The 24,632-nt window shown below is 47.2% G+C and overlaps 2 protein-coding genes across 4 annotated transcripts in view; one reads left to right on the top strand and one right to left on the bottom strand.

Annotated features, from left to right (window-relative positions):
- LOC108918410 (low-density lipoprotein receptor-related protein 1-like) overlaps positions 1-24,632 on the bottom strand; it is a 110,036-nt gene that overhangs the window by 17,625 nt on the left and 67,779 nt on the right. For all 3 annotated transcript variants that reach the window (XM_029247882.1, XM_029247881.1, XM_029247883.1), the window contains exons 29-59: positions 23,815-24,042; positions 23,552-23,726; positions 20,950-21,044; positions 20,645-20,794; positions 20,300-20,440; positions 19,996-20,121; positions 19,473-19,604; positions 19,229-19,363; positions 18,372-18,501; positions 18,141-18,267; positions 17,783-17,934; positions 17,287-17,411; positions 16,518-16,892; positions 11,513-11,702; positions 10,904-11,108; positions 10,618-10,810; positions 9,496-9,621; positions 9,205-9,333; positions 5,085-5,204; positions 4,885-5,001; positions 4,286-4,435; positions 3,942-4,064; positions 3,450-3,566; positions 3,231-3,359; positions 2,231-2,353; positions 1,988-2,128; positions 1,486-1,673; positions 1,040-1,223; positions 758-843; positions 451-570; positions 96-283 (exon numbers count right to left, since the gene is read on the bottom strand). In XM_029247882.1, the coding sequence (XP_029103715.1) occupies positions 96-283; positions 451-570; positions 758-843; positions 1,040-1,223; positions 1,486-1,673; positions 1,988-2,128; positions 2,231-2,353; positions 3,231-3,359; positions 3,450-3,566; positions 3,942-4,064; positions 4,286-4,435; positions 4,885-5,001; positions 5,085-5,204; positions 9,205-9,333; positions 9,496-9,621; positions 10,618-10,810; positions 10,904-11,108; positions 11,513-11,702; positions 16,518-16,892; positions 17,287-17,411; positions 17,783-17,934; positions 18,141-18,267; positions 18,372-18,501; positions 19,229-19,363; positions 19,473-19,604; positions 19,996-20,121; positions 20,300-20,440; positions 20,645-20,794; positions 20,950-21,044; positions 23,552-23,726; positions 23,815-24,042 (4,720 nt within the window). The remainder of the gene's footprint in view (positions 1-95; positions 284-450; positions 571-757; positions 844-1,039; positions 1,224-1,485; positions 1,674-1,987; positions 2,129-2,230; positions 2,354-3,230; positions 3,360-3,449; positions 3,567-3,941; positions 4,065-4,285; positions 4,436-4,884; positions 5,002-5,084; positions 5,205-9,204; positions 9,334-9,495; positions 9,622-10,617; positions 10,811-10,903; positions 11,109-11,512; positions 11,703-16,517; positions 16,893-17,286; positions 17,412-17,782; positions 17,935-18,140; positions 18,268-18,371; positions 18,502-19,228; positions 19,364-19,472; positions 19,605-19,995; positions 20,122-20,299; positions 20,441-20,644; positions 20,795-20,949; positions 21,045-23,551; positions 23,727-23,814; positions 24,043-24,632) is intronic.
- Positions 13,790-15,579, top strand: LOC108918409 (galanin receptor type 2-like). The gene has a single exon (XM_018725583.2). The coding sequence runs from the start codon at positions 14,098-14,100 to the stop codon at positions 15,133-15,135; it is 1,038 nt and encodes a 345-aa protein (XP_018581099.1). The 5' UTR covers positions 13,790-14,097; the 3' UTR covers positions 15,136-15,579.

The following is a 24,632-nucleotide window of genomic DNA, read 5'->3' on the forward strand; positions in this document are numbered from 1 at the left end:
AGATGTGTCATGAAAATTAAGATGAAATTAATAAATAAAGAACAGGAGTAATGAGAAGCTGAACTGGCAGAATAGAGGTGGAACAGTCTTCTCACCCATTCCTCACATCCACAGCCACCGCTCGTGGCTCCCTCAGGCCTGTGTTGACCAGAACTGTCCTGAAGGCTCCACTCAGTTTGGACACCTCGATGGTGTCACGGCCCTTGTCGCACCAGTACAAGTTTCCACCCACCCAGTCCACTGCCAGTCCATCAGGGTTGCTGAGAGAGGTGCGGTGCAGCACCTGGACAGGATCCAATCACAGCAGCTGGTGAACTTAGGAATACAGATGAATTTTCCCCTACATTACCATCCCCTGCTGAGCACTGAAGTTCACCTCAGTGCCTGCTGCATTTCAGGGTGGAACTTGAACCTTTTCACTCAGCACATGTGTGTGGCAGCTGCACTGACCTGCACGTTGCTGCCATTGATGTGCATGCGTCGGATCATGCTACCCTGTGTGGTTACATCTGTCCAGTAAATCATCTGCTCTCTGTAGTCAAAGTCCAAAGCCACTGCATTGTTCAGGCCCTGCATCCCGAAAACACAAAGAAAACTTCACTGCCTCCCTATTGGCTCAGTAGATTAACTACACCCTGAGCAATGCCGTAAGGGGGCAACCAATAAGTGCCACATTTAAACAAATTAAAATGTAGTCTAATTCAATTTCATGAAACTATTTTATTAATTAGCATTTGCTTGAGCCAGTGGGCCTCACCTGCTTTAACAGAGTGTAGTTTGTGCCATCCAGGTTCAGCTTCCGCAGATAGTAGCGGTTAGCAAAAATCAAGAAGGGCTCTTCGTCTACGAGGAGAGAAGAGCCCACAAATGGCAGGTGAAACAAATTGTCTGACCACAGTGAAAAACCACCAAGCAAGCTTCAACCAGTGAGCTGCCAAGGGGCAATGCTGTAGGTCAGTTGCTGCTGCAGAGTGCACTGCAGTCTGTCTCTGGCAGCAAGTGCAACAGGCTCAGCGGGAGGCTGTCTCTGTAGCCTTACCTGAGGTGGACTTGCAAGAATTTGGGTCTTCTGGTCGTGGCTCAAAGCCCTCCACACAAAGGCAGTGAAAGCTGCCATAGGTGTTAATGCAGCGCTGGGAACACGGGTAGGTGGTCCTGCACTCATCGATGTCCACACAAGTCTTCCCATCCTTCTTCAGCTGAAAGCCAGGATGGCACCGGCACTGTAGTGGGGCAAGAGATTTTTACACCATTGAGCCTATTTTATAACATGGGATATTTAGTGATGCAAATGAGGAAACCTCTCGAGAGACAAAGCAAAGCAACAAACCCATTCCTAAGAATTAACCCAGAAACCATTTGGTCGCAAGTTTCTTGAAAGTATGACGCCGTGAGATGGTGGGATTTCCGTTTCTTTCACTCAAACAAAATGATGTGCTGAGTCAATATGACCTGCGCACCCCCAAGAACCTGATGTGCCCCCACCTTGTATCCAATCTTGAGGTCCTCGCACTGCTGCGAACAGCCGCTCAGCTTGCTGTTCAGACACTCGTTAACAAAGCAGTTGAGCTCATCTGAACCATCGCCACAGTCATCGTTGTTGTTGCAAAGCAGCGTCTCATTGACACAGTTGCCATTCTTGCACAAGTATGCTGTGTCATTGCATTTTTTTTCTGCATCCAGGAAAGAGGAAACAACTTGAGGGACAAACTTGTCAAGGATGCTCGTATCTGTTCGGACATCAAACTATTTTTGCAGAAGGCATTCACTGCTTGATCCTATTGCCTGCAATATATTTCCAGCTGACCCATAATCTAACATTTTCAATAAATCTTCACACTTGACCTTAGTTGTAAAATACAGAACTTTATTTTTAAACACACAGCAACATTTGTTAACGCTCTAGTTCAACTTTTTATGATAATGATGTTGTGTACAGGTAATGTCCTGTACTGCATAGGTGTTTGAACTGCTTGGGCTCTCGGACCTGGTCCGGTGCAGCGGGAGTTCTGGGGAGCTTCATCTGAGCGATCGTGGCAATCGAACTCCCCATCACACTCCCAAGTCTTGTGGATGAGACAGCGCCCGTTGGCACAACGAAACTCTGTGGGCCCACATGTCGGGTACTCTGCAAAAAACGCACATGGAAACAGTACTGAGTGAATCAACACAAACTCATTCTGGCAGCATAACCTGACTGTGCTCCGGGAATCCGTTTGACACAACTCACCACACTCCATCGATTCATCTGATCCATCGGTGCAGTCATTGTCATGGTCACACACAAAGTGTTTGGGGATGCACTGTCTGTTCTGGCACATGAACTCCGCCTCATCACATGTATTGTTGAACACTGATACAGACAAATATAGAGCGGACAAAACAAATCAGTAACATCAATGCAATATAGTGTCACTAGAACTAGGAAGTACAACCATATAACATCGGTACTGAAATCGCTGCATTGGCTCCCAGTTACATTTAGAGTTGATTATAAAATCCTACTTTTGACCTATAAGGCAGTACATGGCATTGCCCCTGCTTACTTTTGTGAGATTATTGATTCCTATATCCCAGGACGATATCTTTGTTCATTAGATGCAGGTTACCTTAAAGTACCTGTGATCAATAAGTCCTCAGCAGGAGGGCGTGCCTTCAGCTATAGAGCACCTAAACTGTGGAACAGTGTACCACTTACTGTCAGAAATGTCCTGTCTGTATCAGTCTTCAAACCCAGACTAAAGATTTACCTGTTCACTGGGGCGTACCACCATGAAATTTAATTATGCTTGGCTGTGTTTCAGTTTTTCCCACCTCTGTATCAAAACATATTAAACTTCTTTAAGTTATGAATCACTAACAATTTCTTCTTCTTGAGCATTTTTTCCCTATAATAAGACCTAAAGAGGCCATGTGTTCAAGGCGCTCTGTTACTGCGTGAGAAGAGAGCGCTCTATGGAAAACAAAGAAAAAAAAAAAAAACTAAATTAAATAAATTGAATAGAGGAGTTAACATCACTGCCTTCAAGGATATCCAGAGAAAAAAGTGGCATGAGGAAATTTGGGCTGGATGTAAAGTGCACCAAATGTTATCCAGCACTCCTGTTTGAACTGTGCCTCTTGCACATTCCGGTGATTTGCCTAATTTAAGAAGACCACAAACAACAGGATAACATCTCGCGTGTGAAAACAGACTCGTTAAAATGGAAATCTCTAAATGTCCCACTCACCACATCCAGCCTTGGGGCTCTCGTCTGCTCCATCAGGACAGTCTTTATCCCCATCGCACTTCCAGCGCTGTGGGACACACACATGAGAACCAGGACAGTGGAAGGCCTCGGGGCTGCAGGTTTTATTTTCTGTGGGGACACGTGAACATCAAGTTGATCAATAGGTGTCCTTCAAAGTGTGGAACTGGCAAACACCAGTACACACACGAGAAAACTCACTGCATTTGCTGTCCTCATCAGTGCCATCCCCACAGTCGTCCGCACCATCACACACCCAGCGGTTGGAGATGCAACGGTGGTTACCACACTCAAACTGGCTTGGGGAACAGAACTTGTCTGGAGGTGAAGGGCGAGCATCAGAGAAAATGTCAAAACTCACAACTCAGTCGTTCCAGTAATCCATAATCCAGATTTCAGCGCTCCAAACAGTAACACAGAGACAGAGCAACCTGTATTGTGAACGAAGCACATTGTACATTCAAAAAAAAAAAAAAAAAAAAAAAATCTTCAGGGAATTGAGGGAAAAGAAGAGGAAAAGTTAGCCTAAAGGGTCTGGCACCCTGCATGCATGTGCAGCTTAAAGTTATGCCTCTAAGAGAAAAGACTGCCAGACAAAAAGTTAACTGGCCACAAAGAGAACATGCTTAAGGTAGCAATCTTAAGAGGACTACCGATAGCTACGAGAAAGTGGCGCAGTCCATTAATACTGACCACAGTTGGTTTCATCGGCTCCATTCTCGCAGTCATCCTCCTTGTCGCAGGTCCAGCTCATGGGGATACAACGGCCACTGGGGCAGGCAAAGAAGTTCACTGGGCACTTGGTCTTCTTCTTGTCTGTTTGAAAGACATGGACAGTCAGGGCAGGACATAGCACGTGTGACAGGAGTCAATACTAGCCTAGCCTTTGCAACAGGGCCCCCTAGAGAAGACACCAGCAGTTTCACATTTCTTCTGTGTTAAACCCTCTGAATGATCTAGGAACGTTCAAGCAGATAGCAGTGCGTCTTGAAGTAGATACAATGAGATGTTCAGGTAGTCTGTGTGCGCCGTATCACCTGGGCAGTTCCTCTCATCCGAGAAGTCCCCACAGTCATTAGAGCCATCGCAAGCCCAGGATGCCGCATAACAGAGCGTAGTCATCTCACACTTCTGGAACATCACACCCTTCACTCCGAGACGGAAGTAACTGGAGCAGTCAGTAGCAGCTGAAAGTGGATCGGAAGACAGCACTTAGTAAAGGTTGTTCCATAATTCTTCAAACTGTTCATTCTTTCAGCACTGTGTTGATACAATGGTCGAAACATTTAACTTAGAAATCATCATTTAAATTGTCAACACATAAAGAAGTGTCACCGATTCATCAGTGCCCTGAAAAACAAAACAAACTTTTCTGTAAATGAATTCACTGACCAGTGCGAATACCACAATAATGCAAAGACATGGGTTATTGATTGTTTAACTTTTCCATTACTACTGGTTGATAACAGCACATTGGAACACACTGCAAATGTAATTTACTAATAGCCACATAGCTGTATATGGACAACAATGGAGCAGAGGAGCACCTCCTTCTCTCTATCAGTAGAAAGAGCAGCTAAGACACTGTGCCATGAAAGAGAAATGACATTGTCTTCTTTTGCTCAGGTATACGTACAGCAGTTCATCTCATCACTGGCATCCTCGCAGTCCACAACCTGGTTGCAGCGGCTAGAATTAGAGATGCAGACTCCATTGCGGCACTGGAACTCCTCTGTTGTTCTGCACAAAGTTGCTGAGAAAGGCAAGATGACAATGACATTAGGCTTACTCAGTAGGACGAGTTGTTGCCAAATGCCAAACAGGTCAACTCCTTACCGTTGCAGGGAAGCTCATCAGAGTTGTCTCCACAGTCGTCCACTCCATTGCACCAGAAGTTGTGGCCGATGCAACGACTGTTCATACAGCGCCTGTAACCTTTCTTGCACATTCGGTTTGCTGCAGGCGAAAGTGAATGAGAACACAACCTTTGGTACATCTGCAGTTGTTAAAGAAAACCTAGGAAGTCACAACAAGGATAAATAAATTCTCAAACAACGATCTCTCTAGAACAGAATTACTTCTAGGTCACAGACCCCTTCAAAAGCTTTGATGAAAGCTAAGGACCCCTCCAAGAAAATTGTCCATAAATTTGGAGAAAAATACTGCACTCTAATTAATCAACTAATCAATTTACTCAATAAAACCATCATTGCACCAAAAAATTCACATAAATTACACTATAGATACTAAACTCCTCCGTGAACCGCCACCTTATCGTGGTGGAGGGGTTTGAGTGCCTGAATGAGTCCAGGAGCTATGTTGTCTGGGGCTACATGCCCCTGGTAGGGTCTCCCATGGCAGACAGGTCCTGGATGACAGACGAGACAAAGCGCGGTTCAAAAACCCCTTATGACAAAAAAATCAAGGCGTCCGTTTACCCCGCCCGGTATGGGGTCACCGGGGCCCCACCCTGGAGCCAGGCCTGGGGGGGGGGCTCGCATGCGAGCGCCTGGTGGCCAGGTCTATGCCCACGGGGCCTGGCCGGGCTCAGCCCGAAGCCACAACGTGGAGCCGCTCTTCGGTGGGCTCACCACCTGCCGGAGAAACCATAAGGGGCCGGTGCGTTGTGATTTGGGCGGTGGTCGGGGCCGAGTGCCCGGCCGACCCAAACCTCGGGCGCCAACTCTGGTTTTTGGGACTTGGAATGTCACCTCACTGGCGGGGAAGGAGCCTGAGCTGGTGCGGGAAGTTGAGAGATACCGTCTAGATATAGTCGGGCTCACTTCCACTCACAGCTTGGGTTCTGGAACCACTCTACTCGACCGAGGGTGGACTCTCCACTATTCTGGCGTTGCCCAAGGTGAGAGGCGGCGGGCTGGTGTGGGCTTATTAATAGCCCCCCAGTTCAGCCGCCATGTGTTGGAGTCTACCCCGGTGAATGAGAGGGTCATCTCCCTACGCCTTCGGGTCAGGGAACGGTCTCTCACTGTCGTTTGTGCTTATGCGCCTAGCGGCAGTGTAGAGTACCCGGCCTTTTTAGAGTCCCTGGGGGGCGTGCTGGAAAGCGCTCCCACTGGGGACTCTGTCGTTCTACTGGGGGACTTTAACGCCCACGTGGGCAGCGACAGTGATACCTGGAGGGGCGTGATTGGGAGGAACGGCCTCCCTGATCTGAACCCGAGCGGTGAGTTGTTATTGGATTTCTGTGCTAGTCGCGGTTTATCCATAACGAACACCATGTTCATGCATAAGGGTGTCCACCAGTGCACTTGGCACCAGGACACCCTAGGTCGGAGGTCGATGATCGACTTTGTAGTCGTTTCTTCTGACCTTCGGCCATATGTTTTGGACACTCGGGTGAAGAGAGGGGCTGAGCTGTCAACTGATCACCACCTGGTGGTGAGTTGGATTCGATGGCGGGGGAAAAAGCTGGACAGACCTGGCAGGCCCAAACGCATAGTGAGGGTCTGTTGGGAACGTTTGGCGGAGGCCCCTGTCAGAGAGGTCTTCAACTCCCACCTCCGACAGAGCTTCAACCAGGTCCCGAGGGAGGTGGGGGACATTGAGTCTGAATGGACTATGTTCCGCTCCTCCATTGTCGGTGCGGCTGTTCGGAGCTGCGGCCATAAGGTCTCCGGTGCCTGTCGCGGCGGCAATCCCCGAACACGGTGGTGGACACCGGAAGTAAGGGATGCCGTCAAGCTGAAGAAGGAGTTCTATCGGGCCTGGCTGGCTCATGGGACTCCTGAAGCAGCTGACGGGTACCGACGGGCCAAACGGAGCGCGGCTCTGGCAGTCGCCGCGGCAAAAACTCGGGCTTGGGAGGAGTTCGGTGAGGCCATGGAGGAAGACTTTCGGTCGGCCTCAAAGAGATTCTGGCAAACCGTCCGGCGACTCAGAGGGGGGAAGCGGTGTTCCACGAACACTGTTTACAGTGGAAGTGGTGCGCTGCTGACCTCAGCTGAGGATGTTCTCGGGCGGTGGAAGGAGTACTTTGAGGATCTCCTCAATCCCTCCGACACGCCTTCCGTAGAGGAAGCTGAGGCTGGGGACTCGGAGGGGGACTCGTCCATTACCCTGGCTGAAGTTGCTGAGGTAGTCAAAAAACTCCTTGGTGGCAAGGCTCCGGGGGTGGATGAGATCCGCCCCGAGTTTCTCAAGTCTCTGGATGTTGTGGGGCTGTCTTGGCTGACACGCCTCTGCAGCATCGCGTGGAGTTCGGGAACGGTGCCTCTGGACTGGCAGACCGGGGTGGTGGTCCCTCTTTTTAAGAAGGGGGACCGGAGATTGTGTTCCAACTACAGGGGGATCACACTCCTTAGCCTCCCTGGGAAAGTCTATGCCAGGGTACTGGAAAGGAGAATCCGACCGATAGTCGAACCTCGGATTCAGGAGGAGCAATGCGGTTTTCGCCCTGGCCGTGGAACACTGGACCAGCTCTATACCCTCACTAGGGTGTTGGAGGGTTCGTGGGAGTTTGCCCAACCAGTCCATATGTGTTTTGTGGACCTGGAGAAGGCATTCGACCGTGTCCCTCGTGGCATCCTGTGGGGGGTGCTTCGGGATTATGGGGTTCGGGGCTCGTTGCTACGGGCTGTTCGTTCCCTGTATGACCGGAGCAGGAGCTTGGTTCGCATTGCCGGCAGTAAGTCAGACCTGTTCCCGGTGCATGTTGGACTCCGCCAGGGCTGCCCTTTGTCACCGATTCTGTTCATTATTTTTATGGACAGAATTTCTAGGCGCAGTCAGGGAACGGAGGGTGTCTGCTTTGGTGGCCGCGAGATCTCGTCTCTGCTTTTTGCGGACGATGTGGTCCTGTTGGCTTCATCAGGTCAAGACTTGCAGCGTGCACTGGGGAGGTTTGCAGCCGAGTGCGAAGCGGTGGGGATGAGAATCAGCACCTCCAAATCCGAGGCCATGGTTCTCAGTCGGAAAAAGGTGGATTGCTCCCTCCGGGTTAGGGGGGAGTTGCTCCCTCAAGTGGAGGAGTTTAAGTATCTTGGGGTCTTGTTCACGAGTGAGGGAAAAATGGAGCGGCAGGTCGACAGACGGATCGGTGCGGCGTCTGCAGTAATGCGGTCATTGTACCGGTCTGTTGTGGTGAAGAGGGAGCTGAGTCGTAAGGCGAAGCTCTCAATTTACCGGTCGATCTACGTTCCTACCCTCACCTATGGTCATGAACTCTGGATCATGACCGAAAGAATGAGATCGCGGATACAAGCGGCAGAAATGAGTTTCCTCCGCAGAGTGGCTGGGCGCACCCTTAGGGATAGGGTGAGGAGCTCAGTCACCCGGGAGGAGCTCGGAGTAGAGCCGCTGCTCCTCCGCATCGAGAGGAGCCAGTTGAGGTGGCTCGGGCATCTGTTCCGGATGCCTCCTGGACGCCTCCCTGGGGAGGTGCTCCGGGCTTGTCCCACTGGGAGGAGGCCTCGGGGCAGACCCAGGACACGTTGGAGAGACTATGTCTCCCGGCTGGCCTGGGAACGCCTTGGGGTTCCCCCAGAGGAACTGGAGGAGGTGTGCGGGGAGAGGGAGGTCTGGAGTACTCTGCTCGGACTGCTGCCCCCGCGACCCGGCCCCGGATAAAAGCGGAGGAAGATGGATGGATGGATGGATAGATACTAATGGAATCTTCCCCCCCCCCCCCCCCTTACTCCTATTCAGTTATTCTCTTAGTGCTTCACAGACCTCCTAGACCCAATGCACAAACCTCCAAGAGGTCTTTGGTCCTCAGGTTAGTAACCCCTACTTCAGAGAAATATAAGTACTACAGCTACAGGGTAAGTGAATTTTTCCTGTGTGCAGCAGTTATCTGACCAAGGCAGTGGGCTGCTTCAAGATCCTTCACGTTAAATAAACTGTGAGGGATTTTATAAGCACATATATGTTGGCACAATGCAAAATACCCACAACTGGACCAATAGGTACAAGGACACACGAGCCTACAGCAACTTACCGCAGTAGGACTGCTTCTCATCCGACTTGTCCTTGCAGTGAGCCATGCCATCGCAGGTCAAGCTATAGTTGATGCAGTCACCATTTCCACATTCAAACTCATCAACGCTGTTACATGTTGTGTTCCGAGCTGCCAAAAAAGGGGAATAGGTTTTAAACTGAGCTGGTGCTCCATTTTAAAATTTATCGTAATCGAAAAATAAAGGCTCTATTATTAGTTTTCCAACTATACTCTACTAGCAAAGTAAGCCACTTTAAGTAAAATGACTCCACCCAGTACTGCCTTCCTCACCTACGCAGGTGTTATCCTCCATCAGCTTACGCTCCCCACGGCAGCTGCAGTTGACGCGGCCATCAGAAGTTAGTAGACAGAGGTCTTGACAGCCGCCGTTGTTGACACGACAGGGAGAGAACTCACCTGTGGAACAGCAGGACAAGAGGAGAACCTGGTTAACTTCAAGACCATTGCTTTCCTCTGAAAGACTGCCTTAAGATGTGGGTCCTGATCCTAACGGCTTGTTAAGCGGCAAGAAATTCTGAAGGGATCCATGCACATGATTTTAGCTCTGGAATCATAAATCTCCTTGGTTGAGCAGAAAAGAAAGGAGGAGAAGAAGGGAAGAAAAAAAGAAAAATATTCCCCTTGCGCAGGACCACCGGAGCAGAAATGACTCCCGCCTGCAAGGCTGCAGTGATGACATATGGCGCTGTTCCTCACCTGCCAGCGAGCCTGTCCTCATCCCAATTAGCCACACCATGGCAAAAATTCAACAGATTCCTCACCTAGCACCTAGTACAACTTTGTCAACTAAAAAGACAGAAAATTACTTCCCTGTAAGTATTTGTGGCCACAGAACCCTGGGATAGACCATGGAGGAATGCCCACACTGATGAAAACCAGCAAAACAGACCCAAGAAAAAACCCCAAACAAAGACATCTCTGGCATTTAGGGAAGGAGGGTACAAAAACATCTTTAAATGTCAAGGTTGTTTCTGGTCCCAGGTGCCAGGAATACCTGCAGCTCTTTGGCCCTGTCAGATTGGTTCTGCCACTTAATTACCCAGATTTACCCGCTGGTGGGTCATCATGAGATAGTGGAAAGAGGCAGTCTGGCCCCTTTTAGTGGACAGATTCACTACATTCATTTAGGGACTGTAGGGAACCATTATCAAGCTGTTATAATCCCTTTGCCTCATTCTGACCTGTTAAATCTGACTGTATCATGAGAAAGGTAACAAAAGTGCTGTTTGGAGCTTGCAAAAAGCCTGTGTTTACTGTGGTGATTCTCTTGCCCACTGCTGATTACTCCATACTTGCCTCAAGAATGACCCTCCTCCCCTTTCCATGCTTCCACTGAGGGGGGGAGGAAGAGAGAGAGAGGGGAAAAAAAAAAAAAAAAAAAAAAAAACTTACAGCTGTTGGTGTCGTTGGCCACGGCAACAATGCCCATCGGCTGCTGGGGGATGTCTGCACGCAGCACCTTCATGTCTCCTCCCACATACTTGTCTGCCCGCAGTACAGCCCTTCGTACCCAGTCAGTCCAGAAGATGTAGTCACCATATACTGCCAGCCCGAATGGGTGCACAGGCTCATTTTTGAGGACCACCTAGAGGAAACAAGAGCGCTTTAGAGACTGAGTGGAACCCTCAGTACACAGCCAGGTCATGGGGTGGGCCTTGAATGAGGAAAACCAACTGACATAGCGGTGGCTCCCGTCGTACTCGCAGCGCTCGATCTTGTCCAGTGTAGCATCTGAGAAATACAGCTTCTCGGCACGGTGGTCAATGGCCAGGCCGTTGGGGGTTCGTATGTCACTGCCGATGATTACCAGCACATTGCCTCCTGCCAGTGTAGCACGCATGATGCTAGGGGACTGCTCATTCCAGTTGGTCCAGAACATCAGGCTGTGAGGGAGGGAAGGGGGGGGGGGGGGGTCACGGTGAAAGGTGGAGAGTGTTGAGTCACATGAGTGAAAATGTATTACACTGCTGAACCAAAAAAAGAAAAAAAAAAAAAATTGCAAACCATCACCTTATTAAACATTGACGAACGCCAACCTTAATTCGCAAGCACACACAATACTTCATTTATACAACTGAATGATTTTTACCAGGGCAAATCAGGGTAAGTAAATTGCTGAAAGGGACTAGAGCAGTAAGGGACAGCAGAGTGGGGCTTGGAACTATAAACTTCTAAGATACTGGCTGCATAACAGGCAGGATAACCTCATACATTACGGAAAAACAAACCACAGACATGCTGACATTCACATGGTTTCCAGAAACATCTACTCATCTGCAGTACTCACTTCTGACACTCATCTAGCACAAAGGCGCGGGGGTGGTCGTCCCCAGACATGGTCACCACGGTTTCACGGTTGTAAGCACCCCAGCGGCTCTGGTCCGCCGTGTGCCGGGTGATGGTGGAAGTAGTGTAACTGGTCCAGTAAAGTGTGTCCCAGCCCCGATGATAGGCCAGCCCCTCCACGGAACCCACATCTGGTAAATAAAGGTTTTGAGAATGCAAACCATCATCAAAACGATTTCAGGGGCTTCTGACAACAATTTAAATACAAAATGCCTGTCTTGGACCATAGAAATCCACAGGGAGGAAGCAGTCACGACAGATGTTTACTGTAAAACAAACCAAAATGAAGGATGCGCAATACTTTCATCATGCATGATGTGTAAGGGGCATGTTTGTTAATACTCTGAGAAAGACAGACCTCCCAGTAAGTGAGCTAATGGAGCAGAACAAAGCAACGGTCTCATTTTCAAACACGATAATAGACTACGAACGTTCTGTCATCCTCTTTTCAAGTAACCAGACAGTAACTTAACAGGCTATGCCATTGCTGTCTGACCATCCATTTGTTTTGGACTGTTCGTGGGTGAAGAGGATGGTGTCGGGGGGTATTACAAGGGGAACAGACTGTCCACTGGAGGGGAAAAAAAAAAAAAAAAAAAAGAAAAAAAAAAAGCACTTGCCAGGCCCACTGGCACAAGGGAACAGAGATCCTCTCCACCTTCCTCTCATTTTGTGGTCGAACGCAGATGTAAGCTGATGCTGAACTCAAACATTCTTTAATGGAATTACTTTGCTGAAACACCTGCAAAGTCAGCTCCGGCAGACACACAGACTTAGGTTGAAGACTTTAAACCTAGAGTCATAGGGACTGCCAACACCACACAAAATGTAGGCATTTTGCTATTTAATTACGTTATAACCCCAACAGCTGCAGTAAACCTGAGCCTGGCAATCAAGCCACAAAATGTTAATCTTTTAAGCAGTAACGTAAACGTGAGCTGACGGAGGCATCCGGCGAACAACCAATATCTTGCATTTTGGTGTCACATGACACCAAAGTAGCTTCTCTAGTTTTTGGTTTCTCTGTCAGCATCTGAGATCACTTAAAATTGCAATGTCACTTCAACCTTTCATTACAGCAGCCAATGTTTAGAGCAAAATTTACAATCTCTTGAGAGGCTTCCACTCTACCTCCGCACATGGTGTCATCACAGTTGAGTAACTTTATGGCCGCAATATCTCTATGATAAAAGGACTGTGCACTCCAGGTAAGCATTAGCACTTGGGTAAAAGTTCAGTAATTATCTTTTCTCAGAAGTAGGAAGGGTGGGGAGAGATAGACTCCACAGTAATAAACTGTGCTTTGCATGGTAAGGGATATTATTGAAGCCAGTCCTAAGCACTGTAAAAGGCAGGGCTCCAGTCTTGATTTATTAGACCAGCTCTGAGCTGTTAGCCTTGAAATCAGAGCTGTTAATATTTAAAATGGGTCAAGGAAATTTATCGTAACAGGACTACTGAAAAAGTAAGCAAACAGTCAAAGTATAAATCAAACAATGGTTAATGAGTAAAGCCCTCAGAGGACAGCATGGGAACAAACAGAAGCCCTGTTGGGAGAAGAATCAGCACACCATCCAAAGACACGGGAGAACGGTGCAAGAAGCAGTTCTGACAGCTGCCACCTTCACGAACGTGCTAAAGGACTTTGCAAAAGGTGCCATCAGGTGAGGAGCCGGATACTGTTTCAAGGTTCGACAATCCTTCCTTGAAGCCCAGGAGACACCATTTATGTGACTTTGCTGTTCACGTGCCTAGATGGAATTGATCTGCTGAATGACCACCACCTGGAACCTGATTGAAAGGAATATTATTTAGAGATGGTGCTGTTGTGAACATAAGTTAACAGAATCCTTTCTATGGTGACTGGCTTTTGTAGATGGGAAGTCCTTAAGGGAAGATGAGTACTGGTGTGGAGAACACGACATGTAGCATTTCTTCTCGACTCACCTCTTTCTGAGGATATGTAAAACTGGAATCTCTCTGAAATCAAAGGAGCAGCAAGACTATTGCGAATACAGGACTAATCTCTAAAGTGATCTGAAAAACTTCCTGCTGGACACCCAGGGGTATTTGGATTTTGTCAGTTTCTTGTAAATGAGACTGGCGTCTTTGCACCTGGACTGTTTAACCTCCAGAAAATGAACAAGCTAAAGGAAAGGATACAAACATCACGGAATGCCAAGAGAAACTGTGCTAAAGACAATGATTATGGTTTTTTTTTTTTTTTTTTTTTAATCTCTGCAACGGTGTACAGACCATCACTGTGACTGTGAGGCTCCATGCTAGTCCCATACGGCTACTTTCTGTTAAATACTACACCATTACCTGGGAAAGAATGACTAAATGATAAGCACAAGGAAAAATGGTCTGAGGGCTCAGCTCTAAATTTAAAATAGTGACGTGTGACAGTACTACTGTGACACTGCAATATATTCATGATCATTTATGCCACACAGCAGAGAAAAACCACTTGTTACTGTAATCAGTAATAATCATTTAAAAACCCTTTGAAGGAGTGGTTGTCCCATGGATGATGTGGAAGGACCGACAGCGAACAGTACAGTGGGGAAGGAGGAAGAAGGGTGTATGGAGTGTGTATTGGTGCCTGTGCTAGAAGCCTTGATCCTAGTGACAGGGCTTATGGGTCACTCACTCGTGCTCATCATCTTGGTCAGACGACAGCGGGGAGGGAGACGGCGGCCAAATGGCACAGACACACTTCTCCTCGCCCTCAGTGTGGCTGACCTGCTGCTGCTACTCTGTCTGCCCTTCCACACGGCTGCCACTGCACTGAACCGCTGGCCCTTTGGCATCTACTTGTGCAAGGCAGTCAGCTTTCTGGGAGCAGCCTGCTCCTCTGCCAGCGCCTTCACCCTAGCTGCACTTGCAGTCACCCGCTTCCTGACAGTCGTTTACCCCACCTGGGCCTACCGCTCACAGATGCAGCGCTGGCTCAGACTAGTGGTGTCGGGTCTCTGGGTGCCTGCTATCGCCCTGGCAGCCCCTCAGTTCGCCTTCCGTGCTTTGGGCCCTACAACTCAGCTGCACTGCTTTGCTTTCTTGTCTGACATCAGCCAACTAGTCTACGGCATCGTCCACTTCCTCATCGCTTTTGCCCTGCCACTAGCCATTATTGTCACAATGTACAGTAAGATCTACTTCTTTCTGCATCGCACACGTAGGGAGGGCAGGGCACCTCAGCTTGAGCGCTACCAGAACCAAGTGACACGCACCTCAGGCCTGCTGGTGTTGGCCTTCACCCTGTGCTGGCTGCCGTCCTATGTGCTCATGTTCGTCATGCTGGGTCGTAACACAGCTAACGTGCCCCACTATGGACCAGTTGCCATCTTGGCCCGTCTGCTGGCCATCTCCTCTACTGTGGCCAACCCCATCCTCTATGTCTTCATGTCCCACAAGTTCCGTGCTGACCTTCTGAATGTGGTCAAGGGTATATGGTGTGGGATCCATGGGGACTGCAGTTGTTGTAGGGGCCGTGGCACCTACCATACCAGAAAAAGGAATGGCACAGACCCTGTAGAGCTGGAACCTTCTGCAAAGCCCTAGAGGGGGCAGAGAAGCTTCCATGCCTCACTTTTCTACTGAGACATACAAGTTTAACCACTGTAAAAGAATCGTGTCCTGGCACAGCACAGACCCGTTCATTTCAATACCTCATAGGATCTGCTTTAAAAAAAAAAAAAAAGGAAAATGCTGATCTGTAAAGCACTGGAAAATTTCTGCGGGCTTTTGATTGCAATGAAAGTACTTTGAAATAAAAAGAAAAATGAGAATTTTGAGGCCATCAGAGGGTACTTTGAGGACACAGAAAACCATGAAGCTGAAGAAAGCCACACTCCACATCGAAACATATTTATGGGGAATCGTAAACAGAATTTCTTTGGTTCGTGTTACTAGTTTAATCACAGCAGCATTTACTTCACTCGTTTACTTATTTTAACTGTGTAAATTTAAATATAAATGCTGTTTGGTTCCATTCTGGAAAGAGAGGGGGGGAAAAAAAAAAAAAAAAAAAAAAACAGGGTCCTATTCTTCATTTTGACTGGATAAGAGAAACTTTTAATGTGGAAAAAAAATCTCTCTCTACCTACAAAGAAAAACAAAGTCCTGGTTCTCCTCTCATGTGCAATGAGTTGAACAGCTGAAAGTGATTTTCATTTTTTGCTTTTGAACATTCCCAGCAACATGCTCATTAGAGGCAATGCAGTTCCAGAGGGCTGTGCTTTCAGTATTGTCTGTGTTTGTTGTAAGCCCTTGCGTGTGATGGGGGTGGAAGGGAACATGAAAATCCATAAATACGGAGAGAGCCCGAGCTGTCTGAATTCAGAGGTGACCATGAAACAGTGTGGTTTAAAGAAAAAAAAAGCTGTTTTCTGAGTGGGCTGAGGGAAGCCATGTCTACCCAGAACTTCTCCACCTTCAGTCTGATTGTAGAAAGCAGCAGGGGAAGAACAAAACTACTGGTTGAAATAAAACTGGCCAGAATAAAGGTATGTTTCCTAGAACTGGAGGCTGAAGCAGTTTCTTGAAAAACCATCCCTCCTGTTAACCTCACAAGCATACACATTCTTGTTGTTGCAAAATCACTGCATCATAAAGCTGGAGAGTGGGAAGTGAGCACTACTCAGAACGAAAGTGAAGAAGAGAGGCTGTATACAAGAACACTCCCATGGATATATCGCAATCTCTTTTATCACTCCTTAGGAATGCCTGCTAAACATCACTGATGGGGTTATGGAGAACAAACAGAGGTCAGTCACACTGTTTTCAGGTCTTACGGAGGCAGGGCTGGTAATGGTGAAGATGAGGGTTGGGAAATGGAAGAAAGTACCGTATAAGAAGTGCACTCTGATCCTGATGTTGGACTTTTTGGAAACGAACTCTCACAGTTTTGGAGCCCAGGCAAAGAGGAAATGTCTAATACTCACTCTCCACCACAGTCTTGCGGTCGGAACCGTCGTCATTGATCTGCTGGATGTTTCCAAAATGGATGTCGCTGAAGAATATGCGATTGGCACCCTTGCCTCCGCCACCACGGTAGTCAAATGTGAGCGCAATGACATTCTTCATGTGCTCGGGGTCTTCAAATGGCTTTATGGGTGCATTGAGATTGCTTTCGTCCGAAAGGTGCACACTCTTCAGGATGGTTCGCTCCGAATAAAGCAGGTAGCCATCATAATCGCGGCAGCTGCGCCCATCCTCTGCCAGCATCCCATGAGCACAGGCACAAGTGCGCTCTCCATTGCCTCGGTAAAGGCAGAGCTGCTGGCAGCCGCCATTGTTGTCCTTACAAATGTTTGTACCTGAAAGGAAGACGAATGCTCAGTGGTTTCATTTGACTGTGACTTCAACATACAGTAAAACATTTAAAACCTTGGACTCCTGGTCTTTTTCAGCCATGGTTGTTCAGATACTATAAAAACTTACATGCGAATACAACAAAATCAAGTTAGCGTTGCCTCAATGACAAGTATGAAATTTCTTCGGATTGCTGTTTACATTGGCTTTAATATCGTTTCCATGAAAAACTAATTTCTGGAGAGAAATTAATAAAAATACTTAATTGAAAAAGAAACATGTCGAGACACAAACGGATTCTAAGATACCTTAAAAAATGTTATAAATTTGATCAAAATAAAAGTATCCAAGCAAAAAACAAACAGTTGGAAGCTGGATAAGAACACTAGGTGCCCCCACCCTGTTGTCTGGCTCGGTTGAAAACCTTGATGTCTTTCAGTTGCACCCCAATGCCTGTCCTCAAAGACACAGAGTCTGTGGCATTGTCTTTGTTTCCCCTCTTGATAGAACCGTTGGCGTGAGTCCTATCCCAAAGGAGGGAAGGCAGATAAGCAGTCAGCGGAGGTCAGCACCATATTCTGAACAGCACTGGGTTACTAGCTCACGGCATGCTAGCAAGAGCATGCTCAAGTTCAGCCAAATGTAAAGCCTCCTGGGAAACTATCATAAGCCACAAGAGTATTATTTTGTTTTGCAAAAGACAATTATACGTTACTGGATATAGAGTTTGGCTGTGTCCAAGTTAATGAGGAAGTAACAATAGTTACATGAAGTCAAGGCTTGTGTCCTATGTCTACGGCATTATTCATTAGAATGGGGGGGACTTTATAAAGCTCAACAACACAATGAGAAGAGCTACAGAAAGTGAGACATGACAGAGGTTGTAATCAGTCACCTGTCACTCCAGTAAATGTAGTTCTCAAACACAGACACTGAGAACATGTCCATGTTGTTGTTAGCCAGCACTATCTCCCTGTTCTCCCCTGTCTCCAGGTCAATGCGCTCAATCTTATCTGTCCGGGCATCGCACCAGTACAGCAGGCCCTCCTGAACACAAAGAGTGCATGGAAAGACTTCATTTTAAGCAAAAATGGGAGAAAACATTAACAGTGCCTGCTGTGGTGGTCAGTGCTATGGGGTGGTGCGTACATTTATGTATGTACAGTGTGCATTCATGTGAACATTTCCCTAGGGATATGCTGTGATCACTTGGGCAGAACTGACGTGTTGCAATGGATGTTTGTGTGGTGCACCTGGTAGTCAATGGATATGCCGTTGGGCCAGCTGATGCTGACGTTGACCAAAACAGTCCTTTGGGAGCCATCAAGCCGAGATCTCTCGATGCGTGGGTACTGACCCCATTCTGTCCAGAACAGGTACCTGTGGATGGGGGAGAGGTGTGGGTAAAGAAAAGAGCAGTTCAGAGAAAGTCTCAGTGTAAGGTTCATTTTGCCTTGGCATTATTGCAAGCCCCAGACTCTCACCCTTTCTCTGGGTGCACAGTGATCGCACGTGGCTTGTCCAGACCCTGAGAGATCACAACGTATCGGAAGGAGCCGTTCAGCCTTGCCACCTCAATCACATCGAAGCCCTGGTCAGTCCAGTAGATGTTTCCTGTAGAAACAAGGACAGCTGGTCTCATATATACATTAGAGGTAAAGTCTCATTCTGTTATAAGTACTTCTGTCTTTTTTTAGTGGCCTTGTAACAGCATTTTTTTTCCATTTGTGATTTACATCTGCCATGCTGTTGAGCAGAAATTCTACTCTATGTCAAGATTGAAAACCAATTAGTAAGTAACCCTAGCACTTCCTCCAGAAACTTCAGTTTCAGATCAAGTAGCAATAAAAGACGAGGAAAAAGTTCTCAGCATCCCAGCCTTCATGTGTCAAACATGAGAATAATAATGTTAATAGAGAGAGAAGAAAACAGCATGCCGGTGTGTTTGTTTTCCAGCCTCCCACTCTTGACTGCATTCTCACATTATGGAAACAAATTGTCACGCTCAGTTGTATCACCAAGGCCCTGCACAAGTGACATCCAAGTTTTCAGTTCCCAATATTACAAACACACATTGTCTGAAATTGCTTGTCCTGAGCAGGGTCGCGGCGAGCCGGAACCTAACCCAGCAGCACAGGGCGCAAGGCTGGAGGGGGAGGGGGACACATCCAGGACAGGACGCCAGTCCATCACAGGGCACCCCAAGCGGGACTCGAACCCCACCAGAGAGCACGACCCGGCCAAACCACTGCGCCCCCGCGCCCCCCTCCCAGTATTACAGCGGGAGCATTTCAAAGTAATGGTTCATACAAGTTGTGTCCCTTTGTGTGCTGTAACCCACCGGCAATCCAGTCCACTGCAATGCCCTCAACGCGGCCAATGCCATTGGTCACTACATCCTCACGCCATGTCTGGTCGCGCTTGGCACGGCTTATGGTGCTCAGGCCCATGTCCACCCAATAGATTGTGTCATTGTCTGCAGACCAGGGAGAATATTTTGTTACTGGTGTGCCAGGCTCCACTAACAGACATGTCTACAGCACTGAACAAGGTACACCTGAACACAGTGACACTGCAACACTCACCAGCGTGGAAATCAATGCCAACTGCAAGGGAGGTCCCAGATACAGGCACTAAGGCATCTGACTTGTCCGAGGGATCCAGAGGAATGCCGCGGATTCCCTCGTGTACTGAATACAAGAGGAACGAACCCACACCTACAAAAGAACATGAGCATCTGATCTCAGATGTCTGTCAATCCTTCAGCCATCAAGCTACTCAATTAAAAGAACCCTTAGAGCTTCATGTTGGGAAGAGGTTGAGTGTTTCATAGCCTTAGGACAAGTTCTGGAAAAGTGCAATCTATCTCAAATGTGCTAGATATGCACTTTATATTTCACAGAAAACACCTTGCCAGCATTGTACCAGAATTAATGAATGGCAAATGATAAAGTAAAACATTTCTTGAGACCCATGGAAAGTGCCTTTGGGAAAAGAGTAGCTGGGGATAGCGGAAGTTTCGTGATGGATCAGAAATAAAAGAAGATGACGACGATAACGCTGTGCAGATAAGCGAGCAGTAGGAGATCAAATCGTCAAGGGTCATACCTTCACATGATTGCTGGCCGCTCCTCAGGCTGTAGCCAGCTGTGCACATGCAGGCTCGGGTGGTGGGCGAGGTGGGCAGGCACAGCTGAGAACAGTCACCATTGTTGTTGCTGCACAGGTTGGTACCTGGGAAATGCATAGGCACGCAGGCACGCACACAAAATGAGCTTGTGATGTCAACAAACACAGGATTAGTTACTTTGAAAGGCTCAAAAATTCATGCTGAATGATACTCTTTCTGGAACTGTTACAGCAGCTCTCTGACAGATGCAGAGACATCAACACAGGGTTCCCCCCCCCTCACCTTTCTGTACTGTCTCATTATAGATCTTCATGTGCATCATGGGAGAAGTGGTATTCCTCAGCACCTTCCAGTTGCCCCCATCCTTTTTGTCACAGGTTCCTATTCGATCGGAACCCTGGTCGGCCCACCACAGCTTATCACCTGCACATAGAATTGATCTATTATACCTCAGGCTACATATTTCTCAAGGGAAAGAGCCAGAATTGACCAGCTTCAACTCGTAATGAAATGAAAAACTGACTACTTGTAAAATTTCAGGGAAGAAACTATCATTAAACAACTGCAAATGAAACATTTTATTGCAAGTATGAGAGTATGTGAAAGAAGCAAGCTCCTATGTCTTACCCATGATAGCTAGAGCTGTAGCCTTGGTCAGCTTGCCCTTAACTCCTTCAAGGATTTCTAAGGCACTGCCATCCAGCTTGCACCGGTTGATGGTGCTGTTCCCAGAGCTAATCCAGTACAGGTACCCAGTGTCAAAGTCAATGGATAAACCTGGGAACAATTCATAAGGGAGTTTGGGTTGTGTGCTTCCGTCCACCAGGGGGTGATGATGTACAGTAACACCAACAGATAATGTGCTGCACGAGACCAGAGACAAAGCCCCTCTCCTGGAAATGAGTCCTGAACAGTGGGCCTCCCACACTCACCCACTGGGCCTTTCTGACTGACGAAGAGGATGCTGTGGTTGCTGCCATCCGTGTTAGCGATGCTAATGTTGTCTCCATCGGTCCAGTACAGCTTCCTGAAGTAAAAGCACACATCTCTTACTCAGGTCTTTCTCATAGTATCTCACTGTTTCCACCTTGATTTTGCCTTTATGGTCTTGTTCTCATCTTGCTCATCAGAAAAACTAAAAGGAATCACTTCTAAGAGTTATTCCACACACACAGCTATGTAGGCTGACACACCATCTGCCTCTACTGCTCAGCTCTGCATTTGTCACATTGAGATGAAACAACCCCCTCCCAGCTGTGTGGGGAGATGAAAGAAGGCACCAATGTAAATATTCACACCGGTAATTGCTGCACTTTAGCCAAAGGTTAGAAGTCAAGGGTCATCTGCTTTACCTCCCTGCTGTGAGCATGCACACAACAAACTTTTTGAGAGCAATGAAATTGAATCCTTCCATTTAAAACATACACAAGAGAGGTGTAAGTAACCCTTAAATACCAGGTTTGCAGCTAGGGCTTCCAGAACAACATAGTCAACATTCAAAGAATGATAAGAAAAATAGCATAATATAAAAGTATGTTATAAGCTACATTTACATTTATTCATTTAGCAGATGCTTTTTTTCAAAGCGATGTACACCTCACAGTAAAATGAGCGCATTACATCAAAAGAGAGAAAGACTTAGATGCAGACGCGCGATTCTAAAGCAGTTACTTCCCACCGTATGAATCAATGCACATCATACGAGTAGCTGCATAAAAGTTTATCACTTATGATCACAAAATTCTTGAGCACAATCATTTATATATTAATATGCACTGAAGAGGTCCTGGGAGAAGTGAGTCTGGAAAAGGTGAGTTTTAAGAACCTTCTTAAATGAAGAGAGAGAATCAGCAGTTCTGAGTGAGAGGGGGAGGTCATTACCACATCAGAGCCAGAACAGAGAACCTTTGTGCTTTTGATGTTGGATTTTCTGTGTGTTACCATCAAGGGGACCAATGCAGAGAGACAAGGAGAGGAAATACGTGGGAACACTTCAGGAGGTGAAACAACTTGTGCAGCAGCATTCTGTATTAGCTGTAGAGGTTTGATGGCAGTAGCTGGAAGGCCAGATAGGAAGAAGTTGCAGTAGTCCAGGTGGGATATCACCATAGTGTGAACAAGAAGTTGCGCAGAGTCGGTTGTTAGATAGGGACAGATCCTATGGCTGTAATGCAGGATGTATATGCAGGTCTGAGTTGTGACTTCAATGTGCTGAGAGAAAGACAGATTTGAGTCAATCATTACTCCTAGACTATTAGCCGAGGCAGCAGGCAAAATGAGAGAGTTGTCAAGTTTTATAGAGGATCTGCAAAGTGAAGGATCTCTGCTTTTGAGAGGTTTTGTTGTAGGTGGTAATCAGACATCCAAGCAGAGATGTCCAATAGGCAGGCAGTGATGAGTGAGGAGATGTCTGTAGCTCCAGATGGAAAGGAGAGGAAGACCTGGGTATCATCGGAGTAGCAGCGGTAGGTGAATCCACGAGAGGCAATGACAGGGCCAGGGGGCCCATTACCAAGCCCTGTGAGACAGTAGTTGAAAGGCTGAAGGGATGATCAGGAACCCCATCAAACCACTTAGTAGGATCTGTTTGATACGAAGGTCTCAAATGAAACAAAAAAAAAACCTACTGTGAGAAAAGCATTTTAAATAACGCGAAAAACATGTTTATGTCTATACACACGACAGTGAAATTGCAGACCCTGATTACTTGCAATAATATAGCCTTACTGTCACTGTCTGTCCAATGCAGGGGGGGAATGTGTGTGTAAAGCTGAAACCCCCAAAAAAACCTCTAAATCTAGTGAAACTCTGGGTATTGCTTGGGAATCAGGCACCACTTCTCTTCACACTTTGGCTCCATCCCTTTCTTAACTTTCTCTTGACATAAAAAATGAGAGGAATCAATACTTGAAGTCAACTGTAGTCCATTTAGCTGACTCACTGACCACAGAGCCATCCCCACCCCTGATTCATTCCAAGTGCCGCAGTAGAGGCGGAACTGGCTGCGGCACAAGTCTAGCATCTGCTTTTCATTTCACCCCTACCCCAGCCCAGTGCTAGGACGGCCTGGACCGGAAACATTTTTTCGTTTAAGTAGGCCTCAGAAAAAAGTAAAAGACAACAACAAAGAATTTTTAAAGAAAATACCACCCCCCCATGCTTCCCCCCTTCTCCCGCAAAGGACTGTTAGTAATTTAGGAAACGGCACGGTGGGCCTGCAGGGAGTATCTCCCAGCCACCAATTCCTTACTGGATCTAAGAGCTTGCCTTGCCAGTTCTGTGGAGGGGGGCTGGTGGGACAAATGTAGATACGTCAATACTGTCAGCCTGGGAAAGACAACATCTGCTGGGGTGGAAACAGCATAGACCTGAGCAGCAGACGCTCATATAACATCCATCTTAAATCCAAACAGTCCTGTCACTGGCACTTCAACTGTAATTCCAGACAGGGGATGCAGCTCTGAGACAAACTCCCTAGTTCAGGTTAGCAAATGCATATCTCAGGACTCAGAGGTAAGCCCAGACCCCACTCACCCAAGAATTGGGTGTATGACCAGGCAATGTGGCTTGTCCAGACCCTGGATGACTGCATTCTTGAAAGAGCCATCCAGACGTGCCACATTGATCTGCTTCTTGTTGGCGTCGTAGCTAGTCCAGAAGAGGTTGCGAGAGACCCAGTCCACAGCTAGCCCATGAGCATTTGGGAGGTCTGAAAGGATAAAAGTAAGTACTGTTATTTCAAATACAACATGCAATGTTTCAGGTATACAGTATGAATCGGAGCACAAAAAGCATACCAGCAGACACCACTGTTTCTACCCCGGTGCCATTAATGAAGGCTCGCTTGATGGTCTGTGTGCGCACATCTGACCAGTAGATGCGATGCTCGAGCGCATCGTAGTCCACTACCGTCACGTTGTCGATGTCCGGCACCGTAAAGGAGATGATATAGTTGTAGTAAGGGTTATCCAGGTCCACTCCTCGAATCTCAATTTGACGGGCATACAGCAGGAACTGCCGTGACTCTGAAAAGGGAACCAATGATAAAATGAAGTTTAAGAATAGACATTCTCTATAACACCTTCCTCTGTATGCAGCCCTGATTTTGGAGACTCTCAAAAGTCTTATAATGCCCCATATTCTAATATTTATTAATCATAGTCCTAAACAGGACTGGTAGATTTTCTTCATTTATGTAGCTCATTATTGAAACCAAATGACTCCAAACCATAATGTCAAGCTAGTGATCACAGCTGATAATGAGTGGATTAGGAACAGTAAAAATCCCATTAAAAGCAGAGAAATCCCAATAACACCACTAATAATAATACTGATTTAATGTGTCATTTCTATTAGAAAACCTTGACCCGATTCTAAATGAATGGAAGCTCTGGATCCAGCCAGACGTACAGTTTTCATTAATGCTACACTTCACCTGTGGGGCTCTCCATTCCAATTACTCATGGATCCACAAAGCTGTAATTGAAGTTGTGCACCAGAATACTAAACAGTCAAAGCTGCACTGGGCAAAAGCCAGACAGGGAACATCTCCCGATGCCCCATTCCATAGTGCTGCCTCTACAGAGCACTCCCTTTGCACGTACAAGAAACATTT

Source organism: Scleropages formosus, chromosome 22, assembly GCF_900964775.1.
Source record: "Scleropages formosus chromosome 22, fSclFor1.1, whole genome shotgun sequence".
Classification (NCBI taxonomy): domain Eukaryota; kingdom Metazoa; phylum Chordata; class Actinopteri; order Osteoglossiformes; family Osteoglossidae; genus Scleropages; species Scleropages formosus.